The sequence below is a fragment of the Pristiophorus japonicus genome, chromosome 21, assembly GCF_044704955.1.
Source record: "Pristiophorus japonicus isolate sPriJap1 chromosome 21, sPriJap1.hap1, whole genome shotgun sequence".
NCBI lineage: Eukaryota > Metazoa > Chordata > Chondrichthyes > Pristiophoridae > Pristiophorus > Pristiophorus japonicus.
Window position 1 is genome coordinate 14,974,687 of NC_091997.1, and position 20,666 is coordinate 14,995,352.

General features: G+C 46.0%; 1 protein-coding gene across 1 annotated transcript in view; it reads right to left on the reverse strand.

Moving 5' to 3' along the window:
- Nucleotides 1-4,618: 4,618 nt before the first annotated feature.
- LOC139234103 (beta-1,4 N-acetylgalactosaminyltransferase 2-like) overlaps nt 4,619-20,666 on the reverse strand; it is a 52,865-nt gene continuing 36,817 nt past the window's right edge. Inside the window, exon 11 of the mRNA XM_070865041.1 lies at nt 4,619-4,830. Within this exon, the coding sequence (XP_070721142.1) occupies nt 4,619-4,830 (212 nt within the window). The remainder of the gene's footprint in view (nt 4,831-20,666) is intronic.

Consider the following 20,666-nt stretch of genomic DNA (forward strand, 5'->3'; position numbering starts at 1 on the left):
GGTAAGAGACCAGCGGTAAGGGTCCAGATGGAATGAGAATTCTGACGTTGGGAGAAAGGGTTTGCTGTCCGGGGGGGAAGTTTCCTGTCCAAAAAAGTAGGTGTGGTGGCGATGGCAACGGAAGAAGAACTCAGCAGCGTGCGGAGCTCGAAATTAAGGGGATGAAGCTTGTTCTATATGCACGCCTGTTTACTGTGTGATGTCTGTAACACTGTTATGCAACACTGAATGTATCCTTACACTGTACACACCTTACTGTACCCCAGAGGGTGCTGCTGTAGAGACCCAAGGGTTACCTGCACACTGCAGGTAACCCAGTATAAAAAGGAACTCACAGCTTGTTGTCCTCACTCAGGAGCTGCAAATAAAGGACTACAGGTCTACACAGTTTAAGTATCATACCCTGCCTCATGGAGTCATTATTAAAGGTGCCTTCATACACTACAACTGGTGACGGGAATACGAGGTCACGAACCTCACACTCAGCATGTCGAATCTCAGCATCTTTCAGCAATTTACCGATGGGGAAGATTGGGATGCTTTTGTAGAAAGATTGGAACACTTAAGGAGACTGGCTGCACCGTGCGACTTTGGCAACCACCTAAATGAAGCACTAAGGGACTCTAAACTGACGAGAGCAGTGCACCGCATTGATACTTCTAAGGGCAGAAACGCTGCCCCGAGTCCCGCAACCCTAAGTCCGCCACATGCGGCAAACTGGCTAGCCCCGTGCTGGTGCTGTGGAGGAAACCACAGGGCCCACCAGTTCCGCTACAAAGACTATGCCTGCAAAGAGAAAAGGCACCTTCAAAGGATGTGCAGAGAAAGCTTTACTCACCGTGTCTCTGCTGAGTTGGCTGATCACCGGGGCTCCAACACAGAGGAAGGTAAAGTTGCTCAACCCCTGGAAAAAGAGTATGGAACTCATACCTGCTCCACTGAAAGTTCTCCGTGGGCGATAAAAGTAGACGTCGACGCGGTCCCAGTTTCTATGGAGATCGACACAGGGATGAGCCAGTCTGCGATGAGCCAAGCGACCTTTGAAGAACTGTGGATGAATTCCGCCAGTCGACCACAACGACATCCTGTCCAAGCGAAGCTGCTCCCAGGCCTCTGGGCTCCGGCAATCGACCTCGAACATGGATACATCGCTGCATCCGGAGGTTCCACTGTCCAGCTCGATGGCGCGGCGACGATTCCACAGCACCACGGTGAAATCTCCAGGACCGAAGATCCAAACTCCACTTTCCGGGCCGAGGCAGGACTCCAAGAGGTGAACATTGATGAAAGAAATGGATTCCCAACATCCAGGATTGAACCTGTGGAAGAAAAGACCACCTTAACCTACCTGTAGCAGGGCCAAAAAATGGCTGCCGCATCACAAGCATCAGAACCTAATATCAAAATGGCCACGACCATACCACGAGGAGCATTGCAGGAGCATCACGTGACACCGAGCGGCCAATCGAATTTGAAGGCTCCCTTAAAGGAGACCGGTAACCAAAAAAATTTAAAGGGGAAGTTCCAACTATTTGAGTACACAGACTTTAAAGCTAAAGATGCAATTAAAGGGTGCAAGTACGAAAATGTATGCAATGTAACCATGAATTGTGATGCTGGTTTAACTAATGTGACTAATGAGATGAATGCAGGTGTCAGTATGGTTAAGAACAAGTTTATGATGCTTAACAATAATGATAGAGAATGTGAAATGCCTAATGTAACCATGTCTGTTGAAACCAGCACACCCAAAAGTGATGCAAATGCTAGAATGTATAATGCAGGCTCGACTATGTGTGATCAGAGCCAAGGTGTCATATATACTGGTAGGACATTGCCAAAGGACATTGGGTCCTACAGGGACCCATGCTGATGCCAATAGAATCCCCCTGTGGGAGACCCCCAGGTCCAGCAGGCTACCTGACCATGTAGCCTGGACCTTTGGAACGAATGTGATGCGCTTGCAGGACACATACACAGCCAGTGGGAGCAGACCCATTACAGGGACAGTGGTCAATGGGCAGCCCAGCCACCACCAATGGCAACCTGCACCAGACCAACTCTACAGCCCCTGGCCACCAGGGCCAACACCAGGAGCATGAGGCCAATACCCTCCAGCTTCCCTGGCAAACCGTGGGTATCTGAATGTTGTTGACTCTTGCAGTCCCTGACACCTGAAAGGAAGAAAATAAATTTGGTTTAACGCCGGATGAGGTGACGGTTGAAATGGAACTGCAGACCAGGTCAATTCTGACCGAAAGTGCGTCACTGCTCCTGAAGAGAAGAAAGAAACATAAGAAATGAAGCAGAAAGCAATGAAAGTGAACAAGGTGAAAGAGACAAATGGAAATCCTGTCCGAGAGAACTTCTTCAAGGTGGGCATTCCTGGAAGGTAAAATACCGTGGATGCTGGAAATCTGAGGTTTAAACAGAAAATAAAAATACTCAGCAGGGCAGGCAATATTTGTGCAGAGGGGAACAGAGTTAACGTTTCAGGTCAGTGACTGAGTGTTACATGGTATGTGTGTGGATTATATTTGATTTTGCCATCAAATCTCCATCTCCCCATCCCCAATGGCCAGGGACGCCAAGATGCCACTGATCTCCAGTGCTTCCTTCCCGTCAGTTGTGAGTTATAAGATTTGTGGAGGACCATCTCTGGTTCTCTCCCTTTCCCTAGTTTTCTCTTTTCTCCTGCAGCTGCTGAAAGAATGGACCTATGAATGTCTGTAATGGCATATGTTCATCCAATGGGTGCAGTGCTTTTGGTGTGGGTGACTATCAGGGAGAAGCAAGAACTTGCTCAGAGATGAAGGTGAGTGGGACTGGTGGATGGATAAATGGGGATGTGAGGAAGTGCATAGAGAGTAAAGGATGGGTAAGTGGGTGTGAAGAGTGATGTGATGGAGTAGGCTTAACAAGGCAGAGTGAGGGGGCGCAGTGATGTGACCAGCAGGATGTAGGTGAATGTGCAACTACATTCCCCTTTCCAGACCTAGTTAGGACATTAAAGCACTTCGTGCACTGAATCAATGAGCATGGCACGACGCTGCTGCTGCTCACCTCCTGATCCATCTCCAGCCACATCTTATTGGTTTCACCAGCTGGTTTCCTCCTTCCATTTCTGGGGAAGGGTATCTCTCGGCGGATCCTCAAAGCCCCAAGCAGCACATCAAGGGAGGCATCATTGCAATATGACACATGCTTTGCCTGTCTCAAATCTTTCATTGAACATCCTCTGCTCTTCTTCCTGCCTCCAACTCCTCCAAATTGCATCTTCAGATTGACCCTTTAAATACTGACGTTGAGATCGTGTCATGTGGGTCATCATCACACCCGCTGCCGCGCATTAGGCGCCAAACCTATAAGTAAAATCCTAATAGGCTGTCTCAGTTAAAAAGCCACTAGCAGACACCCTGAATTTACTTCTGGGTTTCTCGCACAATATCGGACTCCCTCCACCCACTGCTCTCAACGAATAAATATCAGGGCCAATATGTTGAAGATATTTTTTATTAATTTTAGAATTTAATGTACAAAAAATAAACTAAGTACATTCAAATTTTTAGCAGTAGCTCATCATTCTCTTTAAGATTAAAATGTTCAATCCATGTAATTTTAAATCTACAAAAACATAAAGTACATTCAAGTGTCACCAAATGCAAAGACAATCCAATACAACAGCAATTTGCATTTGTATAATGGCTTTAGCAGAGTGAAACATCCCTAAGGAGCTTCGCAGGAGTGTGATAAAACAAATATTGACACCATGCCAAAGTACGAGACATTTGGACAGATGACAAAAAGATTGTTCAAAGAGGTGGCTTTTAAGGAGTGAAAGAGAGAGATTTAGGGAGAGAATTTCAGAGCTCATGGCCTAGATAACTGAAGGCTCGGCTGCTGGTGAACGCCAAAGGATGTGGGGAATGCGCAAGAGGACAGAGTTGGAGAAATCCAGAGTCCAAGGAGGGTTGTGGAGCTGGTGGAGATTACAGAGGTAGGGAGAGGTGAGGTCATGGGGGGATTTGAAAAGGATCAGAATTTTTAAAATGAGGCATTGGTATACTGGGAGCCAATGTAGAGTAGCAAGCACAAGGGTGATGGGTAAACAGGACTTGGTGCAAGTTAGGATAGCAGAGTTTTGAATAAGCTTAGATTTATAAAGGGTGGAAGATGGGAAGCCGGCTAGGTGAGCATTGGAATAGGTGAACTGGCGGTAAAAAAGGCATGGATAAGGGTTTCAGCAGCAGACGGGCCAAGGCAGAGGTGGAGGTGGAAGTAGGTGACCTTGATGATGGAAAGGATACGTGGTCGGAAGCTAAGCTCATGGTTAAGTATGTCACCAAGGTTGCGAACAGTTTGGTAGAGCCTGAGACAGTGGCCGGGGAGGGAAAAGAACTGGTCACTAGGGGATGGAATTTGTGGCAGGGGCCAAAGACAATTGTTTCAGTCTTCCCAATGTTTAATTGGAGGAAATTTCAGTTCATTCAGGATTGGATGTCAGATAAGCAGTCCGACAATACAGAGGCAGTGAAGAGGTTGAGCGAGGTTGTGGTGAGATAGAGCTTTGTGCTTTCAGTGTACATGGAGAATCTGAGATTGTGTTCAACCATAGCCACTAAATTTTGGTATAACATTTTAAGTTGTTTTTGAAATAATGTAGAGCAAGTTTGTTATCCCATCCAGCTTTATTAGGCTGTCTAAATGGTGCATATTTTTTTTCAACTGCTTTCAGTGAATCGTCTCTTGGGTTACCACTCCTCTGATGACTAATGGTGACATCATTGCATGATCCCACAAGCAGTCTGCCAAGACCATCAATGAAAAACTCTAGGAATGATGCAAATTCAATATTGTTGGTGAAATTATTATTGTTATAGAAAAACTAAACTTAGTAATAAAATAACACAGAATGAAAAAGGCCATTCAGTCCGTCAAGCCCACTTCTTCCACACACCATATACAATCTACATTATCATAAAATCTACTCCATCCATTTAATGTCCTGTGGGAAAGCTGTGTTTAATACTACCCCATTCTCCAAAATTAAATCAAGCCAAGTTCATCCATCTTTGCAAATTTCAATCATATCCCCAACTAAAGATTTATTATTACAAAAGCAAAATATTGTGGTTGCTGGAAATCTTTTTCCAGTTATGACAAAAGGTCATCGGCCTGAAATGTTAACTTTCTCTCCACAGATGCAGCCTGACCTGCTGAGTATTTCCAGCATTTTCTGTTTGTATATGAAAGATTTATTATTCCTGTTTTGAAGGAGTTATTCAACACAGTGTCAAATAATTTTGCCAGCAACAATTTTCTTCTTCAATGAATGTGACAGGAAACCTATTTTCTGAGTTGGGCCTCATTTGGCATGTGGGCTGGGCTCCCGGCAGGATCCAGGCTACCACGAGGGAGCCTGGTGCTGTGAGAGAGCAAAGAGTCGGCAATGCTACAGCACCTGAAGGAAGGGAGGCACAATTAAAGGGGCAAAAAAACTCTGAAGATTTTTTTTCTTCATTTAAAGGTGTCTTCAGGAGCAGATAAGTACGCTAAAGAAAGGAAGAGATGCCCACTACTAGGCCCTCTCCCTCCAATAGTGGCAAAAGAGGGCTATGCACCACTGCCCCAGGGCTACCATCGGCCTCTCCTGTTGATCCCTGGGTCAACTACAGTAGAAGCCGGAAACTCAGCGAAGTTCCTTGGCCTTGCCCCTTGCCTTCATTTAAATGTAGTGAGGTGGGCAAGGGTTGAGAGGCAGAGATCCCTGTGGCATGGGAAGGAGGCAAATGAATTGTGGCACTGGTGTGGGTGGAGATGTCTGCACACCCAATTTCCCTTCATTTGCTGCCACTGCCCCACCTAGTTACGGGTGGTAAAGCAGAAGATCATCCAACTCATTGTCTGCTTACATCTGCAACATCTCTGCCTTTCTGCACTTCATAAACCGAATCATGGCAGGCCTCAAACTTTTTCCCTGGGATGAAAACAAATTCACACCAGCAAACATAGAAACATAGAAACATAGAAAATAGGTGCAGGAGTAGGCCATTCAGCCCTTCTAGCCTGCACCGCCATTCAATGAGTTCATGGCTGAACATTCAACTTCAGTACCCCATTCCTGCTTTCTCGCCATACCCCTTGATCCCCCTAGTAGTAAGGACCTCATCTAACATCTCGCCATAACTTGCAGAACCAAGTCCTGGAGTCACCTTTATTACTTTTCTCCAATGAATAAGTGTCCTTTTGAAAATGCAAAAAAATAGCAGAAGATATTCCAAATATTGTCCAATCAGTACATGGTTAAAATAACAGGCTTTGACTAATATTCAAATAACCTGGTGATGAGTTCTTTCATTTGATGAGCATTATAAAAATAAAAAAGAGACTTGGATTCACAACCATCGGACGTCTCAAAGTGCTTTACAGCCAATGAAGTACTTTTAGAGTGTTGTCAATGTTGTAATATAGGAAACGCGGCAGCCAATTTGGGCACAAACAAACTCCCACAAACCGCAATGTGATAATGACCAGATAATCTTTTTATGTTGATTGAGAGATAATATAGGCCAGGACACTGGGGATAACTCCCTTACTCTTCTTCGAAATAGTGTCATGAGATCTTTTACATCCTCTTGAGAGACCAGACGGGGCCTCGGTTTAACATCTCATCCGAAAGAAGGCACCTCCGACAGTGCAGTGCTTCCTCAGTACTGGACTGGAGTGTTAGCCTTGACTTTTTTTGTGCCCAATACCCGGAGTGGGACTTGAATCCACAAACTTCTGACTCAGGCGAGAGTGCTACACACTGAGCCACAGCTGACACTAAGGGAGAAACTAGAAGAACATTTAGAAACCAGAAATATAATGAATAGTCAGCATGGGTTTCAAAAGGGAAAGTCTTGCTTGACCAACCTCACTGAATTCTTTGAAGAGGTAACAGAAAGAGTAGACAAGGGTAATGTTGTAGACATAATTTATCTAGATTTGCAAAAGACCTTAAATAAGATACCACATAATAGACTAATGAACAAGGTCAGAGAATGTGGAGTCAGGGGACAATTTGCAGAATGGATAGCTAGCTGGCTTCAAGACAGAAAGCAGAGAGTAGGGGTAAAGGGCAGCTATTCACAGTGACAGATGGTGGAAAGTGGGATCCCATAACAATCAGTGCTGGGACCAATGTTGTTCCCAATTTATATTAACGATTTAGACTTTGGAATCAAAAATACAATTGCTAAATTTGTGGATGACACCAAATGGGGGGATAGTTAATACCAATGTTCCCTCCAATAAGTGCAGATGCATGTACCCGAGTTCGCGCGCAGTTGATTTGAAATGCTGCACAGAGAACTGGACATTGGCTATTAGTTTACAATTGTAGTAAAACTGATCGGTAGTCTGTCTGGTTTGGTTTCTCTTTTGTATATGTGCATCGCATTTGCCTGTTTCTATTCTACTGTTGCCTCCCCATTGTTTAAACTCCATGATTATTGTCAATGCCTCTCAAATCTTTTTCCTATAAATTGTCAGACTGCTTGTCTGACATCCAGTACTGGATGAGCAGAAATTTTCGCCAATTAAATATTGGCAAGATCAAAGCCTTTGTCTTCGGTCCCTGTCACAAACTCCGTTCCCTAGCCACTGACTCCATCCCTCTCCCTAGCATCTGTCTGAGGCTGAATCATATTGTTCGCAACTTTGGTGCCATAGTTGACCCTTGAATGAGCTTCCGACCACATATCCACGGCACAACTAAGACCACCTATTTCCACCTCCGTAACATCGTCCATCTCTGCCCTTGCCTCAGCTCATCTGCTGCTGAAACCCTCATCCATGCCTTTGTTACCTCTACACTTGACTACTCCAACACACTCCTGGCTGGCCTCCCACATTCTACCCTACGTAAACTTGTGGTCTTCCAAAACTCGGCTGCCTGTGCCCTACCTCGCATCAAAGAACCAGAGGTGACATGAGGAAAACTTTTTTATGCAACGAGTGGTTAAGATTTTGAATGCACTGAACTGATTCAATCGTGGCTTTCAAAGGGAATTGGATTAATACTTGAAGGAGAAAAAAATGCAGGGATAAGAGGAAAGAGCGGAGAAGTGGTACTAACTGGATAGCTCTTCGAAAAGTCTGGCGCAATTGATGGGCCAAATGGCCTCCTTCTGTGCTGTACAATTCTATGATTCTATGAGAGAGAGAGACTGGGAGAGGGAGAGAGAGACTGGGAGAGGGAGAGAGAGAGAAACTGGGGAGAGAGACAAACTGGAGAGGGTGAGAGAGACTGGGGAGAGAGAGAGATTGGGGAGGGAGGGAGAGAGAGAGGCAGACAGATGGACTGATGGAGAGAGAGAGAGAGAGAGGGGGACAGGGACGGATGGAGAGAGCCCAGCCGCCTGTAGTCCGTTCCTGGGGACTGAGCGGCGGCCGCACTATGGAATAACACAGGTGGAGGCACAGCACATGTACAATGGCCGCTGGAAGGAGGCTAATGCAAACATGTTTTAGGCCCTGGTGAAACAAAAATGAGAATTTTAAAGAAATTCAGAAAGTTGTTCAAAGCTGGAATAAAATATGGGAAAGTGATGTTGAATGTCCCACGGTAAGTTCCAGTTAAATTTGGCCAGGTGTTGTCCCCTATCAGGGCCCAGAGGCAGCACAGGCCAGCCCACACTGCGATATGTGTGTGCGCGCTAGGTCTGTGCAGCAGAGCAGGTCTTCAGTCGTCTTGGTTAATCCTTGTCACTGGACCAAGACCTAGCTCTGTCAATTCTGTGTGGTGACTGGTGTGCAACGGTCACCACACGTTAAAAAAAATCCACGCACAGACATCTTACACCCCCTCAATTGGAGTTCAGGACTGGAACATCGGGTCCTTCATCGAAACACCTGTGAACTCATGGAAGCAAGTCAACCTCGTTCGAGGGACCGCCTATGAGATGTATGAGATTTAAATCATGTTATGAGAGAGGGGGGGAAGTTTGTGCTCCTGTTTGTTCCTCAGAGTCTGTGAGAGACGAAGGGAACGGCAGCAGAAAAAGAGGAAACAGCTTCTTCAAAACTAATCCCAACTTATATCCAAGGCTGGAGATAGATAACCTCACTGTCTTCTTTGGAAGTTTAACCACTTTATTCACTTTCTTTTTTGAGCTCCATTTGGAATTAAAGTTTATTTTATTTTTTGTTGCATGTTGGTAATAGCATTGAAGAGGGAGAGAGAAACTTTGAGCAACTTCTTCTGTCGGCACGGACACGGTGATTCTATGATTCTCTTAAAGCTGTAATGAGACTTGAAAGAATTTGAAGATTTTTAATGAACTTTTCACAAAAAATGAGTGTTAAAAACAGTTTATTCCCCCCAAAGTTTTGAATGTGATTTTGGAAGAAACAGAAACAAAAATCAATTTTCCCCTCATCTAAACAAGTTTCAACCAGATCTTGAAGTCTAAATGCTTTTAAAGAGGGACTGAAATGCTTAAAGCATTTTAAAATAGAAATTTCTCAATATTTGATTTTGAACGATCAACTGAAGTGAGTAGCATTACACAAACATGCAACCATGCTGTTGAGGAGATGGGGGGTGGGAGGGGGGGGGGGGCGGGGGGGTGGTGGGGAGGATTTGTAGGAGTTACATATTAAAATGGACTGAAAATTGCGGACTTGCTGGGTGCGTATGATGGTCGCACGAAGGACATCCGCAGGGCAGAGATTGGGCTATTTGCCCAACTCTTGCCCAGCAAATATCCTTAAAACTCTTATGCCTGGTAAAAGTAGACGCATAAGAGTTTTAAAATATAGAAAAATTAAATGTAATCACTCATTTTTATATTAAAAATCCTGTCAATTAAAGTAAGTTTATTTTTAACTCTATTAAAACACCTTGGGCTAGAATTTCCAGTGCTTCACCGGCCGGTTTCTCGGCGGTATTGGCCGTTTTGGACGTGATCCGGGTCAGCGAAAACTTCCCCAGATGAGTTCTGCCGGCGGTTTCGAAGTACCGCTGGGGAGCGGACCGCCTGCGTGCACCGTCCACAGATCGCCATGGTGTGATTTTTTGGCTCAGCGGTGACCCGTCGGTAAGTTGAAAAAAAAACACCCACGCGAATCAACGGAGCTGGGCGGTAGGTGAGTAGCCCTGCAAGAAAAAGTTAAGTAATTGTTTTTTTACTAATTATTTTTAAATTCTCTTGTAGTGATTTAAGTGAAAAGGGTCCTGAGAATGATTTTATGATTTTTTTTAATTTTATGTTTTCTGAAATAATATTTTTTTTGTGTTTTTCTCCTCCTAGGCCCAACCCGCAGCCTCAGTGTAGATTTTTAGTAAATTTATTAATTATCGCCCATTTTCTTTAAGAACTGCCCAATCGACCCAAGATTCCATTTTTTCACCGAGAATCGGGTGCAACAGCCATTTTTTTCACTGGACAGATTTTTTTTCTTTTTGGGGGGGGAATTTTTCACCGGCGATAATTTTGGGGATCTTAGCAGTCTTTTGGTGGCAATCGGATGCTGGAGGATTGTTTGGAAATTCTAACCCCTTTAAAAAAAATTCTAAATGTTTTTTTTCTAAAACATTTAAGTACATTCAATTTCAATTCATCTGAAATATGTGAGGTGTTTTTCAAATTTATTGTTTTGTGTTTCTTGTTTTGGGGGGTATTCTCATTGATAGTAATGGGAGCTCGTACAAACGGAGTTCCCATTATTATCAATGAGAATTCTAAATGTTCATTGGTGGTCCAGGCCCATGTGACCCCAGGATCCGAATAGGCACCTGGAAGACATGTTCCTGTACACTGGACTGTGAATGAAGGCCTCCGACCTTCGGGACCTCCGGAACTACCCCAGGTATTTTTATTAAAAAATTTCCGGTCGGAGGCCGGTGAACGCAATTTTCCCCCCATTACTTTTTATTGACTGAAAAAAATATATCATTGAGATGTTTAGGAAGAGAACCAAAAAAGGGGAAAAACACAAACCATTTTATTTTGTTCTATAGACTTAATTACTCCCAGGAGTACTGTAATTATAGATTTCCTCTTAAACATTTAGTGGAGTGTTAATAGAAACACGAGTTATGTAATGATGTATAAACATTGCAGGAAGCTACTTTAGAAGAAACTGCTATTTGTTTATAGAGAAAGACACAGAAAATATTTTGACTAAACTGATAATGTACAATTTTGATTTGGTATAAATGTTTGAAATAGGAGATTATAAGTTGACAGTACAATCAAGTTTGTTTCCCACTATTTAATTGGGAAATACCTAAAATAATTCAGCACTTTCCGTGATAAAAACAGGGTTTAATATTGTGGAGAATGTTTGAGAGAAATACATTAGAAGCAAAATTCTTATATTAATATCTTTATGTCAACATATTCGTAAACATTTCCAAGTCTGTCTGATTGGATCTCCTGTCCAGGAAGAAAGATGAATGTTTATTTCTGTTAAATCGTAGCTTTTCCTGCTTTTTGTTTTTAATTCAGTGATGCAAATTGTGTTTTTCTGCACTTATGAATAAGTGCTGTATTTCTGATGTGTTACATAGGGAGTGTGCTGGTTCAAGAAGACAACGTTTATTAATGGAAGTGATTGAAGTTGAAAATACGGCTAAACATTTTTGTTCAATTCTTTTTAAAACTGTGAACTAAAGAACTACAGCACTTTATATTTGTTGGTTGTCTGGTTACATTGTGATTACTATTTGAATTACTTATGTGGACGAACAGCACGTCAGTGGCATAGGAAAGCCGTAGGAAAGCCATTGGTCCTGCTCCTTTTGCAGCCATTGCTATAGTGACATGAGGGATGGGTAAAATTAATATAAATTGCACAAATAGATATGTCTCTTTAGCTCACCTTGGGCGTAAGGCCTGCTTTTATCAGCGGAAGACTTCTAAAGGACAGAAAAATTAATTTTTTTCAATAATTTAAAGATTAAAAACCTGTGAAATAAGGTAAGTTTATTCTTAGACCTCAGGCCAGGCCTCGCCTCACCGCCCCTCGCCTCACCGCCACCGCTGCCCTTACCTCAGGGTCTCATCGCCGGCCCGCCCGAACACCTCCTCCACGACGGGGCCACCCGACCAGCTGCTCTTCGGCGGTGTCCCACCTGAACACTCCCTCAGTGCCGGGGCCCCACTCGATCAGCTCCTCGGCGGTGGGGCCCCACCCGAACACTCCCTCAGCGCCGGGGCCCCACTCGATCAGCTCCTCGGCGGTGGGGCCCCACTCGATCAGCTCCTCGGCGGTGGGGCCCCACTCGATCAGCTCCTCGGCGGTGGGGCCCCACCCGAACACTCCCTCAGTGCCGGGGCCCCACTCGATCAGCTCCTCGGCGGTGGGGCCCCACCCGAACACTCCCTCAGTGCCGGGGCCCCACTCGATCAGCTCCTCGGCGGTGTCCCACCCGAACACTCCCTCAGCGCCGGGGCCCCACTCGATCAGCTCCTCGGCGGTGGGGCCCCACTCGATCAGCTCCTCAGCGCCGGGGCCCCACTCGATCAGCTCCTCAGCGCCGGGGCCCCACTCGATCAGCTCCTCGGCGGTGGGGCCCCACTCGATCAGCTCCTCAGCGCCGGGGCCCCACTCGATCAGCTCCTCGGCGGTGGGGCCCCACTCGATCAGCTCCTCGGCGGTGGGGCCCCACCCGATCAGCTCCTCGGCGGTGGGGCCCCACCCGAACACTCCCTCAGTGCCGGGGCCCCACCCGAACACTCCCTCAGTGCCGGGGCCCCACCCGAACACTCCCTCAGTGCCGGGGCCCCACTCGATCAGCTCCTCGGCGGTGGGGCCCCACTCGATCAGCTCCTCAATGTTTGAATCCCTTCAATCTGGCTTTCGCCCCTGCCACAGTACTGAAACTGCTCTCATCAAAGTCATAAATGACATACTTTGTGATTGTGACAAATGTAAACTATCCCTCCTCATCCTTCTGGACCTGTCTGCAACCTTTGACCCAGTTGACCACTCCATCCTCCTCCAACGCCTCTCCACCAATGTCCAGCTAGATGGGACTGCACTCGCCTGGTTCCACTCTTATCTATCTAATCGTAGCCAGAAAATCTCCAGCAATGGCTTCTCTTCCCACTCCCGCATCGTTACCTCTGGTGTCCCCCAAGGATCTGTTTTTGGTTCCCTCTTATTTCTCATCTATATGCTGCCCCTTGACGATATCATCCGAAAACACAGAGTCAGTTTCCACATGTATGCAGACGACACCCAGCTCTACCTCTCCACCGCTTCTGTTGACCCCTGCTTGGTATCTAAATTGTCAGATTGCTTGTCCGACATCCAGTACTGGATGAGCAGAAATTTTCTCCAATTAAATATTGGGAAGACCGAAGCCATTATCTTTGGTCACCACCACAAACTGCGTTCCCTAACCACTGACTCCACCCGTCTCTGTAGCATCAATCTGAGTGTGAACAAGACTGTTTGCAACCTAGGTGTCATATTTGACCCTGAAATAAGTTTCCAACCACATATCCGTGACATAACTAAAACCGCCTTTTTCCACCTCTGTAACATTGCCCGCCTCCGCCACTGTCTCAAACATTCTGCTGCTGAAACCCTCATTCGTGCCTTTGTTACCTCTAGATTTGACTGCTCCAACTCACTCCTGGCCAGCCTTCCACATTCCACACTACAGGAACTTAAAGTCATCCAAAACTCAGCAGCCCGTGTTCTAACTCGCACCAAGTCACGATCACCCATCACCCCTATGCTTTCTGACCTACATTGGCTCCCAGTTAAACAATGCCTTGATTTCAAAATTCTCATCCTTGTTTACAAATCACTCCATGGACTATAATTCATGTTCCAATATACTTTGTCTAACATTTATCTACATTGAAGTGTATCTGCTGCTTTTTACCCATATGCATAAGAACCATTACAACTTTATTATTCCGGTGTCCGACAAAGGTTACCACCATAATTTGAATAAATAAAATCACCCCAAGCTTTGCACAACGGCCACTTGATCTCTGAAAAATAAATGATAGGATCTTTCTGAAAGTATCTTTCAGGTCACATCACTAAGCTGAGGCGAATTGGGGCAAAGTAGATTTAACATATAAACATCTGGGCAAATCTTGTGCTGATAAAGGTGAGAGACATTAGTACATTAGTGCTGGTGAATGAAATATTTTGTTAGGATTTTGCATTCAGTGTCTGTATCAAACGCTGCACCCTCCAATTATTATAAGGCAGATAATTGTGAGGTAACGTATGATCAATGAGTATCATCAATTAGATTTTCAAACATTTATATTCTATGAGGGAATGTCCATTAGAAAAGTTAAAAAGGGCGAAGGAATTGAATAGTCTGAATGATTATCATATAGAATCATAGAATGGTTACAGCATAGTAGGAGCCATTCAGCTATCTTGCCCATGCTGGCTCTCTGCAAATGCAGTTTAGCTAGTCCCACTCCCCAGCCCTTTCCCCGTAGCCCTGCAAATTTGTTTCCTTCAGGTACTTATCTAATTCCCTTTTTAAAGCCATGATTGAATCTGCCTCCTCCACCCTTTCAGGCTGTGCATTCCAGATTATAACCACTTGCTGCGTAAAAAATGTTTTCCCTCATGTTGCCTTTGGATCTTCTGCCAATTACCTTAAATCTGTGTCCTCTAGTTCTCAACCCTTCCATCAGTGGGAACAGTTCCTCTCTATCTACTCTGTGTAGACCCCTCATGATTTTGAACACGTCTATCAAATCTCCTCTCAATCTTCTCTGCTCGAAAGAGAACAACCCCAGCTTCTCCAGTCTATTCATGTAACTGAAGTCCCTCATCCCTGGAATCATTCTTGTAAATCTTTTCTGCACTTCTCTAAAGCCTTCATATCCTTCCTAAAGTGCGGTGCCCAAAATTGGACACAATACTTCAGTTGTGCCTGAACCAGTGTTATATAAAAGTTCATCATAACTTGCATTTGTACTCTATACCTCTATCTGTAAAGTCCAGGATCCTGTTTGTTTTATTACCCACTTTCTCAACCTGCCCTGCTACCTTCAACGATTTGTGCATATATACTCCCAGGTCTCTCTGTTCCTGCACTCGAATTGTACACTTTAGTTTATATTGCCTCTCCTTGTTCTTCCTACCAAAATGTATCACTTCGCACTTCTCTGCATAATTTCATCTGCCATAGAATCTTATTCCCACTCCCTTGCTCTTTCCCCATAATCCTTTTCAAGTATATATCCAGTTCCCTTTTGAAAGTTACTACTGAATCTGCTTCCACCACCCTTTAATTCCAGATCATAACAACTCACTGTATAAAAAATAATTTTCTCATTTCCCCCATGGTTATTTTGCCAATTATCTTAAATCTGTGTCTTCTGCCTATCGACCCTCTTGCCAGTGGAAACAATTTCTCTGTATGAAATCACTTTAACATTTTGAACACCTATATTAAATCTCCCTTTAACCTTTTTTACTAAGGAGAACAATCCCAGCTGCTCTAAGGACCCTCATCTCTGGTACCATTCTAGTAAATCTCCTCTGCCTTCTGTCCTTAAATCTGTCCCCTTGGGTTACCAACCCTTCTACCACTAGATACCGTTTCTCCTTATTTACTCTATCAAAACCAATCATGGTTTTGAACAACTCTATCAAATCACTTCTTAAGCATCTCTGCTCTAAGGAAAACAACCCCAGCTTCTCCAGTCTCGCCACATAACTGAAATCTCTCAGCCCTGGTACCATTCTAGTAAATCTCTTCTGTACCTTCTCTAAAGCCTTGACATTCTATCTGAAGTGCAGAGCTCAGAATTGGACACAATACTCCAGCTGAGGCCTAACCAGTGATTTATAAAGGTTATGAGGTCGAATTTGGTGGTCGCCCATTTCTTGGCGGCCCCCGGGCGGCGCCTATCTTTTTGCCGCTCGCTGCCGCTGGGTCCCGTCGGGAGCCACTTTCAGCTCTGTTGTGTGGATGACAGCGGCAGTCACCGGGTGGGAGCGGGAGTGAGCGGCTGGCGACATCGGTGTGTGGCAGTTGGAGGCCTCTCCGCTCGGGGATTTTTGGAGGGCCTCCAATGCGCATGTGCGGGTCTTCACGATTTTTTTTGTCGTTTTTGTATTCTGACCTGTCATCATTTTGGGACCGTTTGAGGCTGATTGCTGTACTGCGCATGTGCATAAAGGCACACCACGTTATTCCACCTGTGAGTGTGAGAGGGGAGAGGAGAGAATTGGCATTTTAAAGGAGAAAGTTGGAGGTTGGAGAGAGTTGGAGGCTGGAGTGAGTTGGAGATTGGAGAGGAGAGAGTTGGAGATTGTAGAGGGGGTAGTCGGAGAAATTGAGATACACAAACTGTTGAGCACCCATTCATTTCATCATTGATGATGAGTGGCCAGAAATCAGCAATGGAGACTGGCAAAACCAGGCCCAGAGCTCCATGGTTTAATGAGGAGGAATTGGAGGAGCTGGTAATGGAGGTGGAGCCAGGTACAAAGACCTCACCCGGGATGGTCGTGGCAAGCCTCCACCACCCCAATACCGACGCAGTTGGAGGGAGATTACTGATATCGTATCTGCAATGGGCAACGTTGAGCGGGATGGGGGCCAATGCCGGAAACATTGGAACGATTTGGTGCGGCAACAAGAGTGAGTAAAAATTTATTCGGCTCCTCCTGTCCAACATCAAAAGGTATGTGCGCCAGATGTGTGTGTGTGGGGGGAGTGTGTGTGGGGGGCATCAGCAAAGGGGCTAAAGGCTGCAACATTTCTTTGTGCAGAAGAAAATGCATCCAAGGCAGCAAGCCTGCCTGGGGCGGGAGGGGGACCAGCAGAGGTGGTCAAATTGAGCAGGCTGGAGGAGCGTGCGTTGGTATTGGTGGGTGACTGCCGCCGTGCAACCACAAAGGTTGATGCAGATCTGGTGCTCCAGCATGGTAAGATTATACTAATGTATGGTCTGAGCCATGCTCATGGCATGAAAGGTCATGCAATATTAAGGTACTCGTGGTTTACCACACACTTTGTTGCCCAGTATTGATGTGCCCATGTAGAGATGCAATTCCTTGCTGGCAGAATGTGAGATGGCATGGCTCACATCGCAGCTTGACCAACACCAACCTCCCCCTGCCCCACCCCCTTCAGACTGAAATGTCATCCTCTACTTGCAGATAATCACTCGGACAGCACGGATCAAGGCACAACATCGACCTCTGGCCTTCAGAGAAGCCTCAATGTCTTCCACGCCGATGTCGCCCCCAGCCTAAGACAGTGGATCCCTCCTCCACCCACACCCCCCCGAGATCACTCATTCCCACCGCTCCCACCTCCGCCACCCTGAGCCATGAAGAAGAGGAGAGAGAGAGGATGGAGAAGGGCCCATCTTTGAGCCCCTTAAGTTCCAGGAGCAGGAACAGGATGACAGCAACCGCCTGCCATGTGAGCCAGGTGTCAGCAGAACCTCAGCGTCGGCTTCCGAGTTCCTGGGGTTTGGAATGGACTCCACACTGGCAAGCTCAACCAAGCACAGAGGCCATGGCACCACTTCGAATAAGCATCCATCACGTCTAAAAACATCTTGCCCAGGAAGGGACCTGCAAAATCTACATGGATCCTCAACCAAGGTTTGGATGACCATGACCACAGACTCAGCGGCGATTCCACTGGTGCTTTGCTGAGCTGCATGCAGGTGTTGCACTGATGCACGCATGCTTCCAGCTCAGAATCAATTCCTGGCCACCATATGTGGGACCTGGCGATGGCCTTCATCATCACTATACCAGGATGTGTGTTGTGTAACTCACGCACAAACTTCTCTCTCCCTTTCTTAGGCATTACAACTCGATTGCCCCACAATATGCAATGAGCTTGAATAGACAGTTCGTCCTTGTGACAAATGTACGGTTTGGCCTCCTCGCACATTTGCTTAGGTATGGCAGACCAATCCCCTTTGAGGATGTAACCCTTTACCACCGATATTATCAGGTCCTGGCTGGTCCAAGTCTTAACTTGTTGAGCCGTGACAGGGGTACCTTCACTCTCAAAAGCATCCTTGATTAGCATTAAATCTGCTGGTTATGGCGTTTCCACCTCCTGTGTGGGCAACAGCAACTGGCTCAAAGCATCGGCACAATTCTCTGTGCCAGGTCTGTGGCGAATGACATAATCATAGGCAGATAATGTCAGCGCCCACCTTTGGATGCGGGATGAAGCGTTGGTATTAATACCTTTGCTCTCGGAAAACAACAAAAGAAGTGGCTTGTGATCGGTCTCTAATTCAAACCTCCGACCGAATAGGTATTGATGCATCTTTTTAACACTGTACACACACGCTAAAGCTTCTTTTTCTACCATACTGTCGGCTTTTTCTGCTTTAGACAAACTTTTGAATGCATACGTGACAGGTTGAAGTTTCCCCGACTCATTGGCTTGTTGTAGCACGCAACCAATTCCATATGACTATGCGTCACAGGAAAAAAAATAACGTTTATATGGGTCACAATGTACCAGCAGCTTGTTCGAGGAAAGCAGATTGGTGGCTTTCTTGAAAGCTCTGTATTGCAATGCGCCCCACACCCAGTTGTTGCCTTTTCTCAATAGCATGTGTAGTGGTTCAAGTAAGGTGCTCAATTTAGGTAGGAAGTTACCAAAATAGTTGAGTAGACCCAGGAACGAATGAGCTCAGTCACCTTCTGTGGCTTGGGTGCATTCTTGATGGCTTTGGTTTTCACGTCTGTAGGTCTGATGCCATCAGTGGCGATTTTCCTCCCGAGGAATTCGACCTCCGGTGCCATAAAAACGCACTTCGAGCGTTTAAATCTGAGTCCCACTCTGTCCAAATGCAGTAGAACCTCTTCCAGGTTGTTCAGATGTTCCTTGGAGTCACAACTGGTGATCAGGATGTCATCTTGGAACACGGCGGTTCTGGGAATGGACTTCAGTAGACTTTCCATATTCCTCTGGAATATTACTGCAGCCGAGCGAATTCCAAACGGGCACCTGTGCGTGTTAATGCACGTAAGTCTCTTCGAAGCCTCGACCAACTCCTGCTTCATATAGGCCAACTTCCCTCCGGCTAGCGTCGCAAACAAGTCATCAGCCTTCGGTAACAGGTACTGATATTGTTTCGAAACCCTGTTAATCATAGTTGTTATGTATGGAGAAAGAGTCAGACTGAACACTGAGCTCAAAGTAAAGTGTGACCTTAGTCTTTCATTGCAGGGACTCCAGGGGATGAGCCCTCTGGTGGCTGTACAGAGTAAATACAAGTTTACATATATAACAACACTCCCCCGCCCCCCGCCCCCAAAGTCAATAGTGTAACTATTTACAATGTGAGTCGATCTGGGACCCTTCTTGCCTTGGTTGATTGTCTCGGTGTGAAAGCTGATATTGTTGGATTGTTTGTTGGGCCCTCGCCGGGCTGCAGTGCAGCTGGCCTTGCTGGGCTGCCTGGTGTGTTAGGTCCTGCTGGGCTGCTGTGGATGATGGTTCTGCTTCGTGGTCAACCGTGGTGCCGGTTGCCACTGGTGTGTATGTTGGGGGATCAAAAAAGGTAAGGTCCAAGGTGGGTTGCTCAGGATAGTCCGTGAATCTGAGTTTGATTTGGTCCAAGTGTTTCCGGTGAATGAGTCCATTTGAAAGTTTGACCCGAAACACCCTGCTCCCATCTTTCGCCACGACAGTGCCGGGAAGCCACTTGGGACCTTGTCCATAATGCAATACAAATACAGGATCATTGATTTCAATCTCGTGTGACACATTTGCGCTATCATGGTATGTACTTTGTTGAAGCCGCCTGCTCTCTATCTGTTCATGTAGATCAGGGTGAACTAACGAGAGCTTTGTCTCAAGTGCTCTTTTCATGAGCAGTTCAGCAGGTGGAATCCCAATGAGTGAGTGGGGTCTCGTGCGATGGCTAAGCAGGACTCTGGATAGGCGAGTCTGCAGTGAGCCTTCAGTTACCGTCTTCAAGCCTTGCTTGATGGTTTGCACTGCTCTCTCTGCCTGACCATTGGACGTTGGTTTAAACGGGGCAGATGTGACATGTTTGATCCCATTATGGGTCATGTATTCTTTGAACTCAGCACTAGTAAAACATCGCCCGTTGTCGCTCACCAGGACATCGGGTAGGCCGCGTGTGGCAAACATGGCCTGCAGGCTCTCAGTAGTGGCAGCCGACGTGCTGGCCGACATTCAATCCACTTGGAATACGAGTCTACAACCATAAGGAACATTTTACCCAAGAACGGGCCTGCATAGTCGACGTGTACCCTAAACCACGGTTTGGAGGGCCAAGACCATAAACTTAGTGGTGCCTCCCTGGGTACATTGCTTAACTGCGAGCATGTATTACATCTGTGAATGCAGGACTCTAAGTCTGCATCGATACCAGGCCACCACACGTGGGATCTGGCTATCGCTTTCATCATTACGATGCCTGGGTGGGTACTGTGGAGGTCATTGATAAAGGTGTCTCTGCCCTTCTTGGGGACCACTACTCGATTGCCCCACAGAAGGCAGTCTGCCTGTATAGACATTTCATCTTTGCGCCACTGGAACGACTTTATCTCTTCCTGCATTTCCACTGGGACACTGGACCAGCTCCCGTGAAGCACACAGCTTTTGACTAGGGATAATAAGGAGTCCTGGCTTGTCCAGGTTTTGATCTGCCGGGCAGTGACAGGTG